The 23,955-nt window shown below is 46.9% G+C and overlaps 1 protein-coding gene across 8 annotated transcripts in view; it reads right to left on the reverse strand.

The window, feature by feature from the left end:
* The window catches only part of VPS13D (vacuolar protein sorting 13 homolog D), a 258,246-nt gene that overhangs the window by 40,623 nt on the left and 193,668 nt on the right, over positions 1-23,955 (reverse strand). For all 8 annotated transcript variants that reach the window (XM_058719034.1, XM_058719033.1, XM_058719032.1 and 5 more), the window contains 2 exons: positions 11,883-12,015; positions 8,684-8,879 (listed from right to left, as the gene is read on the reverse strand). In XM_058719034.1, coding sequence (XP_058575017.1) covers positions 8,684-8,879; positions 11,883-12,015 — 329 coding nt within the window. The remainder of the gene's footprint in view (positions 1-8,683; positions 8,880-11,882; positions 12,016-23,955) is intronic.

Genomic DNA, 23,955 nt, shown 5'->3' on the forward strand with positions numbered 1-23,955 from the left:
AACACACAAGACCAATTTAAGAATGCTGATGCACAAACAGCTTGGTGATTCTCAAGAATCTGGAAGATTCTTCAAGGCAGTTTGTCCTCAAGTATTTAAATATTCTTGGCACTTATACCTATTATAGGCCTGGAACATAGTGGGAGGTCAATATTTAACCAAGCAATGAATTTCTACTGTCAGTTTGCCTATACTTGAACCAGCATGTTTATTAAGCAATTGGATCGGAGTATCACACATTTAGAATTGGCTAAACTGAATCAATGGGGGCCCCTCAACAATTCAAACAAAGACACAAGCTCTTAGAGGCTCTCGTCTTCTCACGAGGGATATGAAAACATGGTAAGCTGGCCTTTCACGCCTTAGGAGGTGGGCAGGTGCCAGTCACTGTCACCCTAATTGTGCTGCCGGGGTAGATCTGGAAAGTCTAGGGAACTGAGGAGCTCTGCCCTGTGTCGATCCTGGCAGAACTCAGGGAGGTTCCACTGGATCCAACAAGTCCTAAGCTAGTCGGGTTAGCCAGGACTCCTGGGGCCCATCCTCCTCATAATGAGAAGCGAAGTTCGGCTCTGACTCTCCTCTGAAGTTTCCTGCAGTCCCCGGGATTTTATGATGACGCTTGTGTCACCGCTGGCGTCACCTACGTTTGAAGTACGTTTGGGTAGAATCCACTAGGGGCGGCCTCTGGTGTTAACACAGAACTGCCTCATAAAAACTGCTTTTCACAGAGAGTTCAAAGGAGCTTACCCAAATACCGTGGGTTTGTCCTGCCCCACCAGCTTCGCTAGGGGAGAAAGCTGAGGTTCTGCCCAAGTGAACTGTGACCCAGATATACCTTCTCCATTTCCTGAAAGAGCTGAGGGCAGTGCTAGCGGGAGCCAGCGGCCTTTGACAAGATGGGCCTTGCACTTTGAAGTAATGTGCTCCTTGCTCACCATGCTGCTGAAGTTAAAATTTATTGGGAGGGTAGGTTAAGGTGAAGGACTAAATTAGGTAAATTGTTGTAAGAGGTCTTTCTGGTATGTAATAAAATCTTTCCAGTTGTTACCTCAAGAAACCCAGTAAAAGTCAGGAGCAAACCAGGAGGGCTGACAACTGTCGGCAGGAAGCCAAGGTGAAGCATCCCATCACGGGGGCTCCTGCAGTTTAATCCACATTAATCCACCACTGCCGATAGGTGCTATTTCCCAGCAGGATGATGGATCATCACCACATTTTCACATAGAGCATCTTGTCAAGGAAATTAACCAGGCACAGGTATCTGTTGGCTGGTGGCATATTCATGGAGCCACAGAAGGCGCAAAGAGTCGCATTGTTTTACATTTCTGCAAATCTCCTTAAGTCTTGCTTAATAGAAAACAGTTGCATTTTCTTATCTGCTTGTACACTCCATCCGTGTGCACAGTATCACACACCGTGTAGCTTCTGGAAGACTCCACTGTATGTTCGTTAGAGAATATCACTATAACAGGGTTATTTAACTACCCACGTACGAATTCCTATATAAATATATAAAAATAAGTTTGACCTTATGGATCCTGGGAAAGTGGGCCTCCCTAGGGGTCCTCAAGCCATGTTTTGAGAGCCTCTGTTCTAAAAGGACCCACATGGACAAATCTTGTGCTAATGAGCAATCCGTTTCCTCTATGTAGCAAAGCAAATCCACCTAGGATATAGTTTGGTAACACTGTTAGCCAAATTTGAGTTCTATAAGCCCGATATAATAAAACTCTTTTTTTTTTTTTTTTTTTTTGCAGAGGATTTGTGATTAAAATGCTTTATAAGTTCACGGGGCACCTGGGTGGCTCAGTCGGTTGAGCGTCCGACTTCGGCTCAGGTCACGATCTCGCGGTCCGTGGGTTCGAGCCCCGCGTCGGGCTCTGTGCTGACAGCTCGGAGCCTGGAGCCTGTTTCGGATTCTGTGCTCCCTCTCTCTCTGACCCTCCCCTGTTCGTGCTCTCTCTCTGTCTCAAAAATAAATAAATGTTAAAAAAAATCAGAAAAAAATAAAAAATAAAAAAAAAGTAAAATGCTTTACAAGTTCAATCTTATTTTTCCCCCACCTGACAAGTAAGTGAGAAACTTGGCAAGAATCTGTCTTTGAAAGGCAGTCGGACAAAAGAGTACTAAATAAAGGTACTGGGGCAAGGAAACTCTGGGCTAATTATAACCCCCAAACCTACCTTTTCTCCCCCCAAAGATTACAAGCTTTTACTTGTAACACAACACTATAGTCTTCAATCCCCTCCTGGTCTGCTGGCCCCCTATGTGCCTCAGAATTATCCCACACTCAAGCTTTCTGGGAGCAGGGGATCTGAACTCAAACCTGGATCCCCTCTTTAAGGAGGATTCCAATTTCCTGCTGGGCAAAGAGAGACAACTCTGTAAGGGAAAAGCATTAAAGACACAGGGTAGAGTCATCAAAACCTAAAAGTAAGTGCACTTAGCACCTTTACAGAGGAATTCTATAAACAGGATATGACTTTTCATCCTTCTCTAATGCATAAAATACACATTTTTCTCAGGAAGAAACACACTGTTCCGTTTCTCTTGAAGTTCAAACCCAAAATCTCAAATGCAGCCATTCCAGAGTTGCACAAATCAAGTCCCCGAACGAGGAAAGGACTCCACATGTGCAATGGTTAGATTGACTCTTTAATTTTTAAATGGAAGAAACCAAAATCAGAAAGCCACTATACTTTCCATTCTATTCTCTTGGAGCAAAGACCTGCTGGTTGAGACATGAGGGTTGTACTTTAAGGATGCACATGCCTAAATCCAATTTATTTTTGCTTTTGGAAGCAGGATTGTGCCGTTTCCAGGAAGTCAGTCATGTCTGCCTGCCAAAAATGGCAAAAAATAGACACTCCTTTCTAGAAACGGTTATAATGTACCATGACCAAAAAAGTGTTTTTCCCCCCTAACAGATAATCTTGCATAAAAATGAGTCGTGGGGTTTCAGAAATGAAAAGTCTCTTCTCAGATAGGTGTGTGCAGGTTTCAGCCACAGATCTGAGCCTTCCGTAAGTTATGTTATAATGAGAATGGCGTCATCTGGAGCCTTTGAGTGAAAGGGGAGTATGGTATTTACAGTTCAGCAAGAGGGAAGACGTTAGTCTTAGAAGAAAAAAAAAAAAAGATCTCTCTGTTTGTGTTCCTGTGAGAGGCATTTTAACTTATAAGGCATGAAAGACCGTTAGGGTGTTTCTAAAAAATATCTTACCCTGTAACTTCATCAGCTTAATTTTAGACCCGAGCGAGAGTGTCCTACATCCTAACGTAGCTCTGAAAGCGGTTTCTCCCGCGGGGGTTGCTCAGGAGGAGTGAGAAAACGGTCCATCTACCTTTGGGCCTTCTCTGGAAAGGCCTGGTTTGGCAAGATGGGGAAATGGGAATAGATGGCTCTCACCTCACACACACCCAAGGGCGAGCAGAAGATAAGCAACTGGCTGCCCTACGCCCTGTGCCCCATGTGCCGCCCTTGGGCAGCAGAGGAGAGGTGTGAACGGCCCCTTCCCTCTGGGTGGACACAGCAATCATTCCTCAGTCTCACTAACATCAAATTCCTTCTCACGATAAAACTTCGTATCACCCATCACCTGATTCCCTGGCTGCCCCAAGCAGCAGATAGCTATCAAGCTCACAGACAGATACGGCTGAAGATCAGAAGCAGAGCCTCAGGGTCAAGTATGTACTAGGCTCTAGCTTTTCACTGTGTTAACACACCTGTCTTTGCGTCACTGCTACTAGGGTCCCCAGGACTCATCCGGAAGGCTTCTCTTGAAGTTCTTTAATGAGCGTGAGAGGCAGTTGCTACAGGACGACCTGGTGCGCCTTTGTGACGGGCTGATTTTACTAGGTGGCAACTAAAAACACTAAGTCATGAAAACAAACCTGCGATAAAATGTAAGATTCGTTTAGTTTTAAGATGAAACAGAAGCTTTCCAAACAGTCCTGGGCTCGCTTCTGACCCCGGCTACACGGGGCGTAAGTCCACCCTCCTCTGCCTTAGGTGGACACTGGTGGGAAAAACCGACCGCCCTGGTGTATCCTGATAACCAGTTTGATTTTCGTGAAGATTTTAATCTTGGGAAGTTGCCTCGAGCCTCGATTCAAACCAATTCTGTTTGATGTGTTATGCGTGGATAGGAGAATTACAAGCAGTATATCCCAACCGGGATGGAAAAGTAGTAAAAGCATTTGCCAAGTTCCCTCCGTGGACTTTTTCGCGACCTGTCCAACCTGACTGCACTCAGGCTCTGCTGACCCAAGACGGTCTTCCCCTCGATCCGGGAGAGTCGTAGGTAAGAAGCAAACACTGTAACAAAAACGGACTTTTCCTTAAGAAAATCTACGTCCATTTCATACCCGGGAGGCCGCTGGCAGAAAGTGTCTTTAGCAAATTTTGGGTGGTGTCTTGAGAGTGTTTTTACCGAAAAGGTCAAATATGCCCACCATAAATCTTTTCTGCGAAATCAACCCAGAGGTTACTCAAAAGCTCTCAGAGCAACGGGGTCCTGGGATTCCAGAGCATTCTCAGAGTCCTGATGGCTGTATTCTTAAACGTCAATCTATCATTACCCTTCGAATTCCCGTTCCTCCTTATCTAACTTAAATAAGGAGATAAAGCTCTGACACTCCTGAGCTTTGCTAAATTCGTTTAAATATTTCAAGTTCTGCCAGCTCCCGCTTCTCTCCCCATTTGGGGTCCTGACTAAAAAGGTGAAGAAATATTCTGGAGGAAACCTCAGGACCCGGCTTCATAAATCTTCCTCTGCTACATTCCTAAAATGTCCTGTAACCCAAAGCCTACAACAGAGGGTATTTAGAGAAATAACCAAGCAAATACATAGCCCAGACTCCAATACTCCTCTCTCTTCAGCGTTGTTTGTACTTTGTCTTGTGAAATGGCTGCTCCCGGGTCTCTGTGGCTTTGTACCCAAGTGTCTTTTCAAGGGCTCCCACCAGTTACCACCACACATGCAGGAAGAGGGCACGCGTGGCCTTGTGTGAAGGGGGCTCCCGTGGCACGGCCAGTGTGGCTGCATCTGTGCCACTTTCATAAACTTGACTTGGGAACAGACAAATGTGGCCCAACACGTAGACGAGAAGATGCAACCTGAGCCAGCAGAACGTTGCCTTGGAAAAGGCTTCTTATTTCGGTTCCAAACCACACATACTTGTCCAGTTAACAAATGCAGCAGGGGATATTGGTCTACAACATTCATGTGGAGGCCAAGGGCTCTGCGCGGCCCTCCGCCCTCTTCTCCCCCCGCCCCCACCTGCCTTCCCAAGAACGATTAGATTGCATGGAAACTTGGGGGGGGGGGGGAAAGTTAGGTGACTGTCCTTGTGGAATGCCTGCACACTCCACCAAGGAGAGGAACTTGGAAGTATTTTAATCTGAGAGAACTCAAGGGGGGGTGGGGGGAGGTTCCCTATAAATAAAATCATGTTCAAATAAACACGAAAAGGAGCCAATATTTCCTGTAAGGCCACTTTTCAGATGGATTACTGGCAGGAGTATTCTTTTGCAGTCTTATGGCTTACTTTGCTATCATCTGCTTAAAATTTGAGTCATTGAAAACATAGATGCTAAGATCTAAGCCCTCACTTGGACGCAACAGTACAAAGGAAGCAGAAAGGCTTGTTCCAAGAGCAGACTCAGAGGCAGAACTCTTGGACTCCTGGGTTCTATTCCTGGCTCGGTCCCTGGGCTCAGGTCAGCCCTCGGTCAGAATCTCACTTCTAATCCCTTCAAATCATTTGTTAGTCCCTGTTGTCTAAACAGTGGGGAAAAACCCTGAGTAACACCCCTGGATCCCGTTCAGTCAACTGGGATGGTTGGAGATGGTTATAACTCACTTCCAAGAAACAGGGGTGATTTATCCCGTGGTAGAATTAGTATGTTCCTGAGAGATCCCAGTGTCATCAGAACAAACCCTCAAGGCACCGAAACATTTCTCCACCTGCAAGAATCTGTGTTCCTTTAATGTGACTTTCAAACATAGGGTTGTCCAGCAGTTTATAGCTCCTTATGGCAGCCACATTAAAATAATTCTGGTTGGGCTTCAGACCTCTGAGAGAGAGAATAAAGAGACAGGTATATTTATCCCCAATTTATAGATGAAAAAACTGAGGCTTAGGGAGGTGAGGAGACTTGACCAAGGGCCCGAAGCTAACAAGGGGGTGGGGACCCAGACCTACGGCTCTCCAGGCGGAGTGTTCTTTTCTCTCTAACACACAGATCCTCACTAATAACCTACTCTGGGACCTAGACAAATGGACGGAGGGAAACTGGTCCAAGTGTCTCAGCAGAAGCTGTAATGCCTTTTTAGTGCAATAAAGGGTAAAGGGCCAAAGCTCTCCGAGGCTCCCATTAGATGGTCCAGCACGTGCCCTGCGCACCTCTGCTAGCTTCGGCCGTGGTTCTCCTGCTCGTGGCTCCTCTGAGAATGGAGAGGAGATGCAGAAGCTTCTTCCCCCCTCACTTAAGCTCCCACGTCCCCAGGCGGACCACCTGGCTGCTCCTCGCTTCCCACCATAGCTTTTGTTCTGGGAGCGAAGGGCTACGAAGACAGCTGTTCCGGGAAATTTGCAGCCAAACTGCGATTAGAATGCCCGGCTACTGTTTGTGTTTAGGCAAGTCATATAGTTTCCCGTACCCCTTTTATCTGGAATGTGATCCTCTCTTCCCTTGACCTGGCCCACCCCCACGTCCACTTCAGGCTTCATCCCGACCAGCACTTCCCAGGGGGTCCCGGGGCACAACGCACAGCGCATTGGACTTCTAAACAGCACTACCCTAGAAGAGCCTTTCCTGACCCCATGGACCCCAGGTTGGCCGACCTCCTTCTCCCCCGCGCCTTCTCCAATGACACAGTCTCACAGCACCCTGGACATCTCCTGCGTCATTTGTCAGAATTTCCACAAATTAGGATTACTAGGATGACTGTATGAGTCTTGTTTTAAGTTTGCTTCCCCACTGGACTGTAAGCCCTTCGTAGAAAATGTTCCATTGGTATTTACTGACTAGAAATGAATGACTGACGGGATACAGGGGTGACACGAAGTAGACCCTGCTGTGGCAATGCTGGGCAACCAGTGAAAATGGCAAGGACACCTTTCTTGCTGCGGCAGCCATTTTATGCCTTTCTCGATAAAGGCACACTTGATAAAGGCAAAACTTTATCAAGACTTCCACACTGTAGAAATGTCGACTCATTTCTTTCTGGTCAACACCATTGAAGTTCCCAGCACAAAACCAAATTTAAAAAATTAAACACACGTACCTCAGACCCCTTGTGAAACAAACACTCAATCCCTTGACCACTTGGGGATTTCATGAATAAGGACGGTTCCTTTGGAATTCGTAGGGGTTGCCTGCTTTTACTCATATGGTCATCAGGTCTTACTGTCCTGATGAAATACTGGGGGTAGACTTCTGGGGTTTCCAGCAGATGCAGAAAAACTAATACTTTTGAAGCCTCCCTACTGCCCCTCCCCCCACCTCCATAAATGCTTCAAAATATACTCCAGGATTGCTCTAGCTCTGTATCTGAGAATAGAATGTAACTTAACTAAAGTAAACGCTACAGATCCTTTTGTAAAAAGCAGCTGCTTCCAGATGGAAGACATTCTGGCAGAACATATTACATGGTCCCAGTCCACAATCTTAAGCATTTCCCCTGCAGTAATGTGTCATCAGGAAGGTTTTCTGGTGACAGACAAATGGATTCACTTTAATTGGGGACGATTTCACTTCAAATCCTATTCGAGGGAGCGGCAGGGTGTGGATAAGGCCCAGGCCCGAGGCATTCTAAAAGGGCACGCTAATTCACTTGGGGAATATCTATTAACCGGGGAGCAGCAAAATCCTTCTGGGCTTAAGTGGCGTCCAGCTTGGCTGGGAACTGTAACATTCATTATACCCTTTGTTGATAAGATCCCCAATTAGTCACTCTGAAAAAGGAAGGCTCAAATAGGCGACTGACACGAGGAGCTGTGCTCAAGCAGTTGGATTCTGTGGGATGTGGAGCCATGCGGGCTGCCCCTGGTTTCCCATCTTGGCTGGCATCGAGGCAAGATTGCATCCCACAGTGAAGCTGCCAACCTGCCTGCGGAATTCCTTTATGAGGCTGGGGGCCGGCTGGCATGTCCGAGTGGAGGGAGAACAGAGAAAGGGCAGACCCACATGGGGAACTGCAAGACAGGGACCCTAAAACCATGCCAGGAGCCCAGGAGCCAGATGCAGCCTGCAGCCCCACAGTTCTCCTAGTGGGCATATGGGGATCCAGTTCGTTTGGTGAACGGGAGATCTGTAACGGTGCAATTCTACTTCTGACCCCTCTAACGAGAAAACCAATATTTTATATATACATAAATGACAGACGCAGATACAGGTGGATAGATACAGATGTAGTTCTCAAAAAATTCATGCCCGATTTTTGCACTTGATCTTAGCCAAAAGGCTGAGAAGCGATTCATGCCTGATGTTTGCACCTTATTTTCACATATTTATATTAGGCAGGTCAGAAATTTTAGATACATGGATTCAAGTTTAAAAAAAAAAAATCACATCATTAAGGTGGAAAGTATATGATTAAACACATCAGCATGGATCAGGAGAGGCAGCATATCTGGGATGGAAATTGCAAAAGCGACTCCCTCCGTGACCACTGACCTGGGGCCACTGAGAGTGGCTGTGTCTCTCACCGCCTGGGCTGTTTCTGATGCAAAATCCAGGGCGCCTGCCACTGGCTTAGTTACAGTGCCCACGAGTCCTTTTCCAAGGCCAGATATGAAACCGCTGACACCCCCTTCTGTTTTCACTCCTTCCACTGTTGAGGTTATCACACTGGTCAATCCACCAATGATACCTAGAGCAAAAGAAACAAGGGCTGTTGTAACCTGGCCAAGGACAAAGCAAAAGCATTTAAAGCCGAACCTCATCAATTCCATGCACCCGGCAAGGTAACTTAGGGACATTCGGTCGACTTCTTAATAGGCTACAGGCAGGCCAACTCTAGCTGGGAAACCCAGTAGGCTTGCCCACCAAGTTGAGAGTCTGAGAGTATATATCACACGTCAGTCTCAAGTAAAGTGTGTTCCAGTTTAAAAAATCACAGAAAACCTAACAGGTTAACAGTGGCTACTTTCCAGTTTCAGAGTTTGGGAAGCATACGGGCCATCAGGAGACGACACGGACAGTAGGACTAAACCAACAGACTTTGGGGAAAGTTGGGACCCCATGAAATATAAGGCAGAGAGAACTAAATACAGCTCCTCAGTTTTCCAAGAACACTATGTGACTGGCCAACACCACCAGAAGTTTGAAACGGGTAAAAACGACTGCATGTTTTGCCGAAATTGGGTTTAGGTAATGAGTAAATCACGAGGCCTTGATGAAAGGCACCCCCCCTTCCCCCCCCCCGCCCAACCAAAAGCTGCCAAAACCAGCCAGGGCTCTCAATGGAGTCTGTTCCAAAGACCAACCTGGGTCAAAGAGACATTCCGAACATTTTGAAAGTTGACAGCAATGACCTTAAAGAGCCTCAAAAGTGGCCAGAGGTTGGCAGAGGCTGGAGACGACACAGGGGCTACAGGGAAGAAGGGGGGCCCTGTCCAGGGAGCACTTCCAGGATGTGTGCCAGGGACACTCACAGGATGTTTACCCTTTGACGGTGGGGGCATGAGGAAGCTCTCTAGACTCTTCAGCTCTAGTGAGACAAACCGGCCAAGGAAATCCCCTGGGTGAGAACGCACTAACAGCACTAACAATCCATAGCGTTTCTTTTGGATTCTGGGTCCGCTTGCTCAAGTGAGGCTACGGTCCTCTCCCAACCTTTGGAACCACATTCACAGAGAGGCAGACATTACTGAACCTGGCACAAGCAGGGTCTGCAGAGAAAACTGAGCAAGACTCCCAGTTTTTAAAACAAGGAGACTGAATGGATTCTGGTTCTTGCTATCATTTAAGAATTTTTTTCATCCTGGGGGCACTTGGGTGGCTCGGTCGGTTAAGTGTCTGACTCTTGATTTCGACCCAGGTCTTGATCTCGCGGTTCAAGGGATCAAGCCCCACATCGGGTTCTGCCCTGACAGCGCAGAGCCTGCTTGGGATTCTCTCTCTCTCCCTCTCTCTCTGCCCTTTCCCTGCTCTCTCCAAATAGATAAATTAATTAAAAAACAAAAACGAAAACAAAGAACAATGGTTTCATCCTGAAGGAAAAAGGATGTCACTCGCGTACAATCCAGAGCTTCACGGAAACTCCTTGGATGAGGCTACCTGTTTCTGGAGGTGCTGCACATACTGTATGAATGGTCCGTGGTTGGAGGGGATTTTGCAACCAACCTTGAACCCATCATCCATTTTTTTCAGCACACTGTCGCGTCCATCTGAAAAGTGAGGACAGCTATACTTTCTCTCCACATCCCAAGGATGCTAGACAGGTAAAGGCAATTATGCACAGTAAAGCGTTTTACATTCATTAAGAACACAGTTCCTCCGACTCTCATGCACTATCATCATATTTACTAGGAAGAATGAGGAAACCTTTCACCCCACACGGCTGCCCAGCAACCAACTTTTTGAGTCCGTGAACACATTAATTTCAGCTAAATTTTACTCCTGGCTTGAATGTCTCCTTTGGGGCAGCTCCCTCTCCAGTTGGGCAGGCTTAAGAAAAGTAAAGGCATTTTGAGCCAAACCTCACAAGTGAGGAAAACCGATAACCAAAAACCCTGTCCTAAACATTGTGTCCCAAGCCTGAAAAGAATTATTTTTTCTTTTTCTTCTCCACATTCCTCCTTCTTCCAAATGCAGATAATCTGAACTTGATCAGTCTTGATACGACTTCTGATAGCTTCAGATTATTTCTAAGAATCTGGTACCAACAGCGCAGTTTCCTAACCATCCTAACCTAACTATAAGCATGAACTATATGCCAGGTATCGTGTGAGGGTCTGAAGTACAAAGGTGAATACACGATGGTCTTTCTGCTCTCCTGACCTTCCCCATCTATCAGGAAAGCAAGACACACACACACACACAGCTGGCTAGAGACATGACCTAGACTGCCACGTGTGCCCTGATCGTCATTAATTCTGACTGGGGACAGTGGAGCAAACGTCACTTGAGTGGAGACTTCTAGGTTGAGTTGGACTCTGCCTGACCAGGAAGTGAGGCAGGGGAAGGGAGCAGAATGAACTGAGTGAGCAAGGCATGTCTGGGGAACAACACTGGGCTTCGGGTGGCTGAAATACAGCATGGCTGGGGGACAGTGGTTGGCCAAGGTGGCTGGGTTTACATTTCCAAGGGCCTTGGATGTCACACTAAGAAGTTGTGGAGAAAAAACACAACAAAGGGCAAATGACTCGGAGGTAGAGCAGTAAAGGGCAGAATTCATACAAATTCAGAGGCTTAATACATCCATGCCATCACCTACATCTCTTGGACACCTGCATTTACAATCCAGGTGAGTGCGCATTTACACAAGACTCAAAAACATCTGGGCCACAAACCCGGCGGCCGGTTTCACATTTCACTTGCCACGGAAGGAACGCTCAGTAAGCAGAAGGCGGGTATCGAAGCGGCAATTCCGCATTCTAGAAAGGGGTTCAAATGATGATACCGTATCACATTTTGGGAACAGAAGCCAAAGAACAGGAAGGGATCGCAATGTGTGCAACGTGTTGAAAATAAATGAAGGCTTCCCACAGGCTGTAACATTTCAGTTGCGAGGAGGGTACAATAGGACAGCCTGGAAGGCTCTCAGGTACACCAAGCTCCCAGGCTTGGATGTCCGCTTGCCATCAGATGGGTGAAAAGGGCCCCGAGGAACTGTGGCAGGAGAGCCGTTCTCCCGGCAGCCGTGACTTACCGTGAGCCAGGCCGTGGATGCCGGCTACGAGGTGCTCCCCGCTCGTGGCCGCGTGGTATCTGATGTACTCCCGCTCCGACTGATGCCGATTGTCCATCGTCTTCCCTAAGCCATCCGACAGCGTCCCCGCAAACTGGAACGGATCAAACACGGAAGGAAAAGGGTTTTAAAGCCTCAGCGCTGTTTTTGCTATTTTAATGATTTTACATAAACACCTTCCCTTGCTCCTAGCTGGGATTCAGTAAATACCAATGGAGAGAGAGATTAACTGCTGAGTCACATATACCGTGTGTCCCAGGAGACTGGTTCTCAAGGCACTGGACGCACAAGATTGGAGGATGCGGACACGGGTGGACACGAGGTTCTCAGAACGTCTACTAACCGCCCCTAACGGCATCCACCTTCCACAGTCCTACTGCAAATTTACTGAAAAAAATTAAACGTATTCCAAAATGACCCCATGGGGGAGAGGGAAGTATTGGGATTCTATAATGTTAAGGACAGAGGCTCTCTGCACAGAGAAATCAGTGGGGTTCAAAATAGGAAACACGGCACCTTGTTGATTTAGGGTTTGGTGCCAAACCTTTTAGAGACATCAACTGCCCTAAAGCGATGTCTCCTCTTTCACTTCTTCGGCAAGTACCGAGTGCCGAGGTGCCCGGCCCCATTTGTCCACAAGGGAAAATGAAGTATATGGAAAGGCTAACAGGTCAGGTCACCTTTCGTACGAAATGGCAGACTTGAACTCATGACTTCCAGTGCAAAATCCTCCCCCACAAATCAGGGAAAGATCTTATTTATCCTGGCATTCTTTTACCAGAGAAGCTGTCTCATCCGTCAAAGCTGGATAAAAAGGACATAAAACTCTGTTTTGTCACAAGACAATCTGAAAAGGTTTAAAGTGACAGTTAATAAACCACAGGGTACTTATCCTCATCATTCAGGCATAAAGAGGAAAGGATATCAAATATATAATTAACCTTCTCGGGAAGGATCTACCAAAACAAGTGGGTTAAGTGCCAGTGACCCAGGACTAACCTTTCAGAAAACTCACAGGAATGCTATTTAGACATAGAGCTCAGCGCAAAGATTCAAGGCGAACAGCCTTCCTTGAAGGCCGAGTACACTGGGCAGCCCGGCCTTCGGGGCCTGTTTCATACTGGTCTGGCAAGGGACATTTTTTACACAGGTATGTCCTGGAAGCCACCAGGCCTGAGGCTTTGTGACACAAGGGACAGGAAAGGGGGAGTTCTGGGCCCAGAAGAAAGACTAGGGGAAGAACCAGCAACTCGAGGTAAAGCAATGGTTTCTGGAGCAAGAGAGGGGAACACACATTCCTTTCACTCAGCCTAAATGCTTTTACAGTCCAGGGCAGTAATTACTGACCTTTCTGGAGATGCAGCCCCTATCATTATTTGCTTTAGGCCTTGCCTCCCCTGTCTCTCCGTGTCTAACTGGAGAGCTAAAGTTAGTGAAAGTTAATTTTCCAGCTGCCTCTAGGATGGACACGCCACGGGATGTTGCAAAGCCAGACTGTGAATCAAGAAATGGGGCTTTAGTCACGGATCCCGTCTGAGAGCCACCGTGAGCCATGAGTTTGGGCATCTGACCAGACCGGATTCGAGTCCTGCCTCAACCACTCCCACAGCTACAGGAGCCTGAGCGAGGTGCCCTCCTGCCGAGCCTCCCCGGTGGCATCTGCAGAGTGACGATGGTACCAAAGCTGCTATGTGGCTGGAAGAATTAGTGACAGGGGCTCAGGGTATGGCATCCAGTCAGCATTCTTACTGTTATTATTAGTCAGCTACTAGTCCCAGCGGGAACATCCTGCACCATGAAGAAAGCCTTTCAAAGGTTTAGAATTATGGTCATTTGCACTAGGCTTTAACATAAACAAAAACAAACCCGCCCCCCCACCCCCTCTCCAGCAGATAAACACCAGCCTCCAAAATGAGTTTCTGGAGTGGTACCATCTTTAAAATTAGAGTGCTAGATTTGGTGGTTTCCAAAATCCTTTCCAGCTCTGACAGTGTGTGATCTACGATCCAAGTCAGGACATCTTTATTAAGCACTTACTGTGGGCCTGGCCCAGATTTATGTACTGCTGGGGACACAAATACAGCCTTGGACCTATTCTCGAGGACGACGGTCTCACTGGGAAGGTAACAACCCCATACGTGAGACGGACAGCAATGAGGGTCTGCAACACAAACCGAAAGACTTGCAAATCGAGGGAGAAGAGGAAAATGTGACTCTTGTTTTAAGGGTAAAAAAAAAAAAAAAAAAAAAGGGAGTCCCTGCTACATTCTGGAACTATGTAGGCTGCCGGTGTGCCGGTGTTCTCCACTCAGGGTCTGGACAAAAACACTTTTCCCTGATGCCACAGAAGAGGTGAGGCAGCGGCCAGTGAGAGAGCCCTTCTCGGAAGCGCGATGTTTCCAGAGGCGCGTGTTCTGCCTGAAGAGTGCCCAGCGGCACCCATGCTCCTTCCGGGGTTTTGTCCGGGTCTCTCCCACTTCCTCAGACTCTCGTTTTCCTTGAAAAGAGGTCTGTCCTTGGAACGGATAAGGTCCTGACTACGGATTTCTGGCAGCTGACTAGGAAGAAATGAAAAATCCTATAACACTTTCCGCCCCCCCTAAGAAAACATGATAGAATCCTCTAGGCAAACTGCCCGCCACCACCCCCGCCCCGACCCCCAACACGAGTTCAATACCCGAGGTTTGGGAGTGAGCTCGTGCCAAAAGCTTAACTGCCAAGTGATTCTGCTACTGCCCCTTCACTCCCCCAGCACTGATTGGACCCGGGTGTTCTCAGTATAAAAATACCACATCGACCACAGCAGGGATGGGGTAAGATGACCTGACAGATCACTCTTTCCTCTAAATGCTGGATTCTTCTGTGTGCTTCGTAGCTGTGGAAAGGTGCCCACACCTACTCAGCTTACTTACCCTAGGACTTCTGTCTGAATTCCCACTTCTCTGTGGGTAAACAAATTATTCACGAAAGCCAACTGGACTTGTCTTTTGTCACTTGTGGGTCCACGTAAGGGACACACAAAGAATGTTATTAGCAGGAAACTATTACCAAAGTCTTCATCCCTGTAACGGTGACTGACAACTCAGGAAATGGGAAGATGTTGAAATCCATGATCCAGCCAAACCCGTACTGATTAGAGGTTAATCAGATTTTACGGGGAGAGACTCTTTATAAGAACTAATCTGAAACCAGTGAGTTGACGGGTGCCGTGGTCAAAGAGGCTGGGCCTTGGGCCAGTCCACCGGGCTTCTGAGTATGAATCCAGGGCACCAAAAGCTTGTGGCCTTCTCTCACTGTGGGAGCACTTAGTCACACTCAATTCCACCTCTCTCATTCCCCACCTCAGTGGGAAAATAAATCATACCCCGTATCTTATTTCTCCCTCAAAGACAGGGTAAGAACACGGGCTGGAGAGGGCGGGGATTCCAGTAAAAGGACTCTGTACGGTGCCCTCCGGTACTGGTCTTCTCTGAGGCTGGGAAGTGTTATTTCACCCGTGTCCTTGAGTTAGAACACGATCGTCAAAACACAGCCGGGGTGCCCATGACAGCCACGGTGTGCCATGTGGCGGTGACTGGGCAGGACATCCGTTACCGCCCCACCCCCAGTTCTGCCTGTGTATTTTAAAAAGAAAAGCCAAATGCAACGAGACTCAAACTCACTTTGAAATATCTTTAGAGCAGATGCTCTTGGGCATGCTCATGGATGTCAAAATGGGGAGTGAAGCTCGGAAGCAGAGATTCAGATAAGGGGAAAACCAATCTCAGAGGCAGCAGGGGAAAGGCTGAAAACCGTAAGGATATGAGCAAGCACAAAGCAGCGATGCACTGACCCACCAAGCAATCAAACATGTACAGAACACATACTGTGTGCTAGGCTAGCACACGAGAGTCCTCAATCAGAGATGGCTTCTGCCTCCTGCCTCCAAGGACCTCGGAAATAACTTCACACCTGACTTTGGATTCTGTGGCACTGAATAGCCGTGAGATCACGGACAAGTAACTTCACCTCTGGGAGCCTGTGTCCTCATCTTCAAAATGGGAATGAGAATATCCACCCCCGGGGAATGCCGGAACGATTAGACAATATGCGTGAAGCACTGAGCACAGAACCTGATACATACAAGGCATCCAATGAAAACAGTACTGCGTTATCTGAACTTCCATTTCTTCACCTGCAAAATGGAAATAATCAGGTCCCGTGGGGCTGTTGAGGGTTAAGCGAGATGGTGTGTATACGCAGGACTTGGCAAGGTGCATCCCCGGAGAAGCGGAAGCTATGCGCCCCGGGGCAGAAAAGCCCGGGACAGACAGCATGGGCCAGGCTCCCACGCTGGGGAAGGACTAGCACTCAGAGGGAAATATGTAGACAATTTGTAACTCTCCTTGGTAAAAACGATACCTGGACACCAGAAGGAGCTTTGGGGGAGAGGTAGGTCAAGATAGCCCATTTTGTAGCGATTTCAAGTCTACAGAAGACTAGAAAGTTTCCAAGGAACACAACGTCCTTCAGAAAACCTGCTCTTAAACTTGTGAAAACAACACGGATTTTTGTCCTTTCTTTCACTGAAGGAAGCTTTAGCATACACCACGCTTGTGAATTCTGGCCACAGTCGGAAGTCCTTAATTTCTGGAAAGCCCTATCTTCAACCGGGGGGTAAAAAAATCTCAGAGGCACTTCAAGATGCCAGTTCTACTGCGTGGCTGACGTACCCAGTGTCAATACCCCACCTTCCAGAAAGAATCCCATTGTCCATAGAAATGGAGCCTCTACAAATTAGCCCGGGGTTTGGGGCCAGGCTCGGGACAGTTGGTTTTACAAAACTGAAATTCAAGTAGATGCTGGAATAATGCAAGAGAAAAACTCACGCTGTGTCCCTCTGTTTGCTCCGATCAGTTTTCCTGACCCTTTTATGATATTCAGCAAGCATGGGATGCCAGAGATATTTGGCCAGTGTAACAGGAGCCTGGGCTTGAATTCCCCCCCCCCCCCCCCGCCCCCCGCTTCTCTGGTGTTCTTCTTTCACAGTTATTTACCTAATGGAAATTTCCTCTTTAATGTCCTCGTTCCACCGAGTAATTGCTGGTGACAGTACCTTTCCCGTCACCAGGGCAAATGGTGGCCACAAATAGTGGCAAAGGGAGAGAAGGGCCGGGGCGCGGCCGTCTGAGGGGGTCTCGCGTCCTCCCACCCAGAAAGGTGTTCGACTGCACGGCTCAGCCACCAGCCTGGCTGCGATTCCAGGCAGCGCCGTCAGCTCCGCTAAGCGGGGGCACGTCAACTTGCAAACGCAGCTGTACGCCCGGTGCCTGAGAGCGCGGCCGATGTGCACGTGCGTCCTGGAGGCCGTGGCTCAACTCTCGAGCCTCGGTTTACCTAGCTGCAAAACACGAGACGCTCAGGGACTGCTCTGAAGGGTTAAGGAACTAGCACAGAATGCCTGGCACCGCGTCTGGCACAGAGCAGCAGGCCCCCGATTTTTACAAGTTTCTTTTTCTTAATTTTTTTTTTTTTTATTCATTTTTGAGAGAGACAGACAGAGACAGTATGAGTGAAGGGAGAGGCAGAGAGAGGGGGAGAGAGAGAATGCCAAGCAGGCTTCTCGCCATCAGCGTGGAGCCTGACGCGGGGCTCAAACTCCCGAAACCGTGAGATCATGACCTGATTTGAAACCAAGGGTCAGACGCTCCACTGACTGAGCCCCACCCCCCCAGGCGCCCCCGATTTTTACAAGTTTCTTACAAGTTTCTTACAAGTGGCGCGGAGGCTTAAGCTCGAGAGTCCTTTCCGGCTCTGCTGGGACACGAGGAGAAAACGTGCTGCCAACCCCTCAAGTCCTCCACACGGAGGCCTCACCACTTCACTCTCACACCGTTACCATAGCCACACTTAGAACCCATTCTCCGTGTGGGCGTTGCCTTGACATCGAAAACCCCTCTTGCGACCCTTGTGGCAAAGAGGCAAGAGTTAACGGGGAACGGGATCCAGCCAGCAACGGGGATCAATCGCTGACACGAGGCCAACCAAACGGCCAGACGGTGAAGGGTCAGGCCGGGACTGGGGAAGGGCATTAATAAAGAAACAAAGGAAAAAAGAAGGGCATGGAACAAGTTGAGGTTTGGCAGGAAAGAGGCAATTTTGGAGCCTGGATCTCTCTCCTCTCCACTAGAAGTGGGACAGGTTTGTCTGTTTTCAGTTCTACTTGGTCATGATTACCTATAGCCCTTAAGGCAAGGACAGGAAGGAGGAAGAATCCAGCACAGAGACCCTACATAAGAATAACAAAGACACTTTTTTAAAGCTAGGATTCACATTATACAGCAGTAACAGGCCCAAGCCAATGACCTTGCTTTTTTTTTTTTTTTTTTGTCTCTGGTGATGTACAAACCCTCTGACCCTGGGACCTACATACACCATGTTGCTATTTCATGGATAAACACTTATCAGGCAGCAGACACTCCTTCGCAGTTAAGAAACAAAGTTATCCAAAGCCACCCAGAATTATCTCGGCACACAAGGTCTCAACATAAGCAACAAAGTCAGACCTCAGGATTGTCCTGGTTCTTAACTAGCCCAAGACACACGCCTGCTGAATTGGCAAGTCTCCCTTGCTATTCTGCAACTCTGACCCGGTTTTGAACTCAGATGTTGTCTCAGATTAATCTAGAAGCTCAGAGTGGTTTGAGGCACTCTCCTGAAAGGATTGTGCCTTTTCTTCAAAAAGGATGGGCAGAGTTGGCTATGAGGCTTTAAAATCACAGCAGTAAGCAGAATATACAGGGGAATCAGGAAGACTGATGTTCAACAACAGACACGTGCCACGGCTTCCTCACATTCAATTTTCCCTGTTTTTCCTATACCAGGTGTAAAGAATCATGTGGGCAGGATGAATCTTTAAACCCAGCTGCGGGATGGGATGGGGTCCTACCTTCAGCCTGTCATAAGCTTTTCCCCAGAAGGGGAAATCACGTTGAGGGTGCCAGGCCTCTACTTGTCTATTGCTGAAAATCCCTCGCGGCCCACAGGAGAAGCCAGAAGGTGGGTTTCAGTAGAGCTGGTGCCAGTCAAGGAGAATAAGTCTTCCCACCCCATGAGAGACCTCCCGTTTGCCATCCTAACAAGGCATAAATTGAAAAGATATGAATATGCCTAAATGGCCAGTTTCTCAGTACTGAACCAGGAGATAGATTATGTTATGGGGAAAAAAAAATCCCTCCAAGGGTCACACCATAATGGCTGACTTGGCCAATAAATGATTTCAACTCTAGGGAAGCACACAGGCTTTGAAAAGCAAGGCAGGCATCCTGGTCCCAACTCTGTCACTAGTAATCAGCGAGGTCAACACGAGCAAAGCACAGTCTTCAGGGATCGGCATCTTCATCTATAAAACAGGAGGAACACTACCCACAGAGTCGCTGGAGGAATCCCAAGAGACCTTGGTTTTAAAAGGACTGGGGGGGCGGGGAGACAACACGAAGCGATGTGTAAATGCCAACGGTTATTACCGCAAATCCTTTTCTTTCTTCTAAGGACAGCACTGCTCCCCCTTCCTCCCTGACTGAATCCTGTATATCTCATCCTATAATACAGGAATCACCTTATACCCGTTCTGGAACAAAGGAAAGCATAAAGAAGTCAATTATACGTAGATCGAAATCTCAAAATACAGAAACTAGAAATGGAATGGAACATTTCACAACAGAAAAGAAGCTTGAGCTTATCTCATTTCTAGTCACAAGGATTTCAATCTTGTACTTGGTATTTCAAATAAATAGATATATTCTCTTTAATGCCAAAAGCCTGGGAAGGAAGGGGGTGGATGACCCCGTAAAGAATAATCAGAGATGCTAGGCACTATTGTAAACTGGGCTTCTTACTGACAAAGTCAGATACATTTCAAGGGTTTGACATATCTTGATGAGGTTTTGTTTTGTTTTTTTAAAGAAAATGGTCTCCACCTGGTTTCTTCATATAAATGAAGTTTTATTTTTTTTATTTTTTGAGAGAGAGAGAGAGAGAGAGAGAGAGAGCACGCATACACACACAGCAGGGAAGGGGCAAAGGGAGACAGAAGGAGAGAATCTTAAGCAGGCTCCACACTCAGCATGCAGCTGGACAACGCGGGGCTTGAGGTCACAACCATGAGACCGTGACCTGAGCCAAAATCAAGAGTCAGATGCTTAACCGACTGAGCCACCCAGGCGCCTCTAAATAAGTAAAGCTTTAAATGAGTAGGCAGAATAAAGGAAAGCTTCCAACTGCTGAAGACCATAGTGTAACTTCTGGAATTGTAAACATGAACCAACACTGTTTACTAATGTATCAGGCATTGTTCTAAGGGCTGGCCATCTTTGAAATCATTTGTTAGTTTAATCCATAGGACAACCCTACGAGGTAGGCTCTGTTATTATCCCCATTGGACAGATGAAACTGGAAAGACCATGATCACCTCCAACAAAAGTCTACTAAGAATCTACCTATATTTGACACTGGGTCATCTACGGAGGGAATCCAACCATGATTTTTGTTATTCCCTCCATGGAAAATTCCTTCCTGAATGCCAGTGAAAATCGCATACAGATGCCAAGTAGACATCTTTCCTTTCCTAAGCAATGGTGGCGACAAATGAAGGAAGCTAAGGGAAGCATAGAAATGATAAAGTTTCTGAAAAATTACATGCACATCCCTGAACAAGAAAGAGAGTCAGGCTCCAATCCCCTTCCTTCATCAACACCCTACCCCCTTCCATCACCCATTTTTTTGCCTTATGCCATGTAGCCTACTTCCTCCTTTCCCCAAAGTCGTCACTATCACATCCGAAATGGGCCCCAGAGAAGGATGAAGTTCTGGAGACGTCCATTACATGGATCATGTGACCCCACATTAGGTCACAGTACTAGTGGGTGCCATTTACGGCTGGGAAGAAAGATGGATGCCAGGCTAGGGTGAGGGTCGGGACCCGTGATTTCGAGAGCCCCTGCTTGCACAGAAAAGGTCTGCTCTTCCATCCCAGCTTCTTACAGAAGGATTTGCGGAAGGGGAGCTCAAAGATTTGCTTTGTCACAGCTGGTCTGGTCCTAACTACAGACAAAGACCACTGCTCCGGCAAGGGGATTCTATGTACCAGTGAGTGACACATATGGAGACGCAAATTCAAGGGGGAGGGGATGAAGGCAAAAGAGAGCTGCGGGGAGAGAATGAGCGTGAGCCAGCCGCACTCCTGGGTAAGAAAGGATCCTGCAAGTGCGTCCCATTCGGCCTCCACTCCTCTAGTCTGTGTAGCTCCAACGTTACTCCTGACAGCCCCACTTGTCGGAGAGTCACAGAGAACCCACAGTGGAAGCTAAGGGCTGTTTTTTACGACCACTCGACATTTTATGGGGGTGGGTGGGGTAGAGTCTGCACTGGGGACAACCAGACATTCAAAAGCCAACACCTCAATGTGTTCAGGAAGTTGTTCATTAGCAAGCGTGATGAACATGACAGAAGACACCACATTCGGAACTGGTGTTTGGCACCTGGGAGAACAAGAGAAGGTGAACCTTTCTTTTTGGGGTTATGATAAGAAGGGGAAGCAGCTCAGCTCCTAAGGCACTTACGTTAAGCCCTCCCTCATTTCTCCTGAGACATGGCTTGTTCCCCAGCTCCAAGGAAAGGGCAAAAGAAGGTTCTTTGAGGAATGGCCTCAAATGTTCCCAACCCTTCAGATGGGCTAAAATAAAAATAAAATGGCAGTTTAGCTATTTCCCAACAGCTCCGAAGAAACCTCCGCTCCTTGTCTGTCGCCTGAACTCCTTGGTGGCCTTTTAGGACGAGGCGTTCTTGCCTTTGCTATCTTTCAGCCCCACAAAGGCTGAGTTGGGGGTGGACATTCAGAATTCACACCCATCTACTTCCTGTAGATCTAGGGTTTTTCAAGCCTGCTGCATGAGCTGTTTCCAGGTTAACAGATTTCAGGCCTAAAAAACAAGTCTTGGAATGAGGAAGAAAAGCCAATCCACTTAAGTCAACAGTGAAAAAGGGAACGTGATCAGGGAGGCTTCAAAAGTACTAGTACCTTTTAGTATATTCTACTCTATAACATTCTCTTATTCTAGTCTATCGTTTACACTGAATGGTAGGTTCTGGGATTCGTTTGTCCTTTAAACTGTACATATACCATATGACACTCTATTGATGGGCTCTTCCATGATTTAAAAACATTATTTATCGAATTAAAAAATGTTTATGGAACTTGTTTTCTAAATATGTGACCAAAGGCAGAATTCATTTTTAAAAATAAAAATTAGCTTTATGAAAATCATGCCTGTGTGTGAAATGCCACCATATTCAAAAACATCATGAACAGAACGTTTTGTAAACTTTGGCAAGCAGGCAGGAAAAGAGGAAAAAACGGAAGCCCACAAATAACCTAAGGAAAACAATGAAAGATAACTTGGACGGCCATCTCTTAAGAACCTTGTAGAAAACTCCTCACTGCAATGGTGGAGACAAAAGCCAACTGCATAAAGGTCCTTTCTCTATTCAATACCTTCCTTCCTCCCATAAGAACAAGGGAAATCTTGGGGCGCCTGGCTGGCTCAGTCGGTTAAGTGTCTGACTTTGGCTCAGGTCATGATCTTGCAGTTTGAGTTCAAGACCCACGTCGGGCTCTGTGCTGACAGCTTCGGAGCCTGTGCTGCTTCGGATTCTGTGTCTCCCTCTCTCTCTGCCCCTCCCCTGCTCATGCTCTGTCTATATCTCTCTCAAAAATAAACAAACATTAAAAAAAGAAAAGAAAAAAAAAAAAAAAGAAAATCCTCCATTCAGACACGGGGTAACAAGTCTTGTCATGTGACTTTAGTTTCCTCTCTTAGGTTAGAGCCACAATGTCCAACAAGGTGACCACGTGTCATAGGAGGCATTTAATATGTGGTAGGACAAATTAAGACATGCTGTAATGCAGCTCCATGCTAATGACAGGGAGCCCGCTTGGGATTCTCTCTCTCTCCGTCTCTCCCTCTCTGCCCTTCCCCCATTTGTGCATAAGCAGCTCACACGCATGCCTGCACGCGCTCTTCCCTCCCCCTCAAAAATAAATAAACAAATTTTTTTAAAAAGACACGCTGTAAATATACAATACATACTGGACTTCAAAGACGAGGTGAAAAAATGTAAAACATCTCAATTATTCTTACATACTGATTACAAATTGAAATGAGAATATTTTGGATATTATGGGTAAAGTAAAAATAGTAAAAATCATTTATGTTTCTTTTTACTTTTTTAAAAATTCTACTAGAAAATCTTAAATTATACAAATTACGTGGCTCATATTATATTTTTATTGGACAGCGCTGGTTTAGAGGTCTGACTCTAAAAATTTTAAGGACACAGCTTATTAAACTAAAAATTAAATTCAGAAGGTACCCGAGTCTCCAATTTCAGTCCATTTCTTCCACTCAGACTTTATCTCTAGGTAACCAAGAGTATCTTACAAATGGCTGCTATTCACCTAAGCAAAGAACAATAGTCGGAAGGCAGCGGTTTGGATTTAGGGAGAAAAAGCTGTGGTTACTCAAGATGGAAATACAGAAGGAAGGTCTCATGTCTCCAATCTTCCTGGCCTCTTCCTCTCAGACCGACAAATATAATGGAATCTGTTCTATCTGAAAAAGGCCTTCCTCAGGCCTTCCTGAGTTAAGCGTCTGACTCTGGATTTTGGCTCAGGTCATGAACTCACAGTTGTGAGATGGAACCCCACATCCCCATGTGGGCCCTGTGCTGAGCATGGAGACTGCTTGAGATTCTCTCCCTTTCCCCCTCTGCCCCTCCCCAGCTCGCACATGCACATGTACTCTCTCTGTAAAATAAACAAACAAAAAAGGGGCTTTTTTTTTTTTTTTTTTTTAAAGATCCCTGCCATTCGAGCTGTCACTCGCTCCGTTTCCCCCTCTGTGGTCATATCTTTCACAAGAATGTTCTAAACTCACTGCTGCCACTGTCTATTTCTTCTATTAACTGAAGGTTCTGAAGGCATGTGCCTAGAGCAAAT

The sequence above is a fragment of the Neofelis nebulosa genome, chromosome 2 (genome assembly GCF_028018385.1).
Source record: "Neofelis nebulosa isolate mNeoNeb1 chromosome 2, mNeoNeb1.pri, whole genome shotgun sequence".
NCBI lineage: Eukaryota > Metazoa > Chordata > Mammalia > Carnivora > Felidae > Neofelis > Neofelis nebulosa.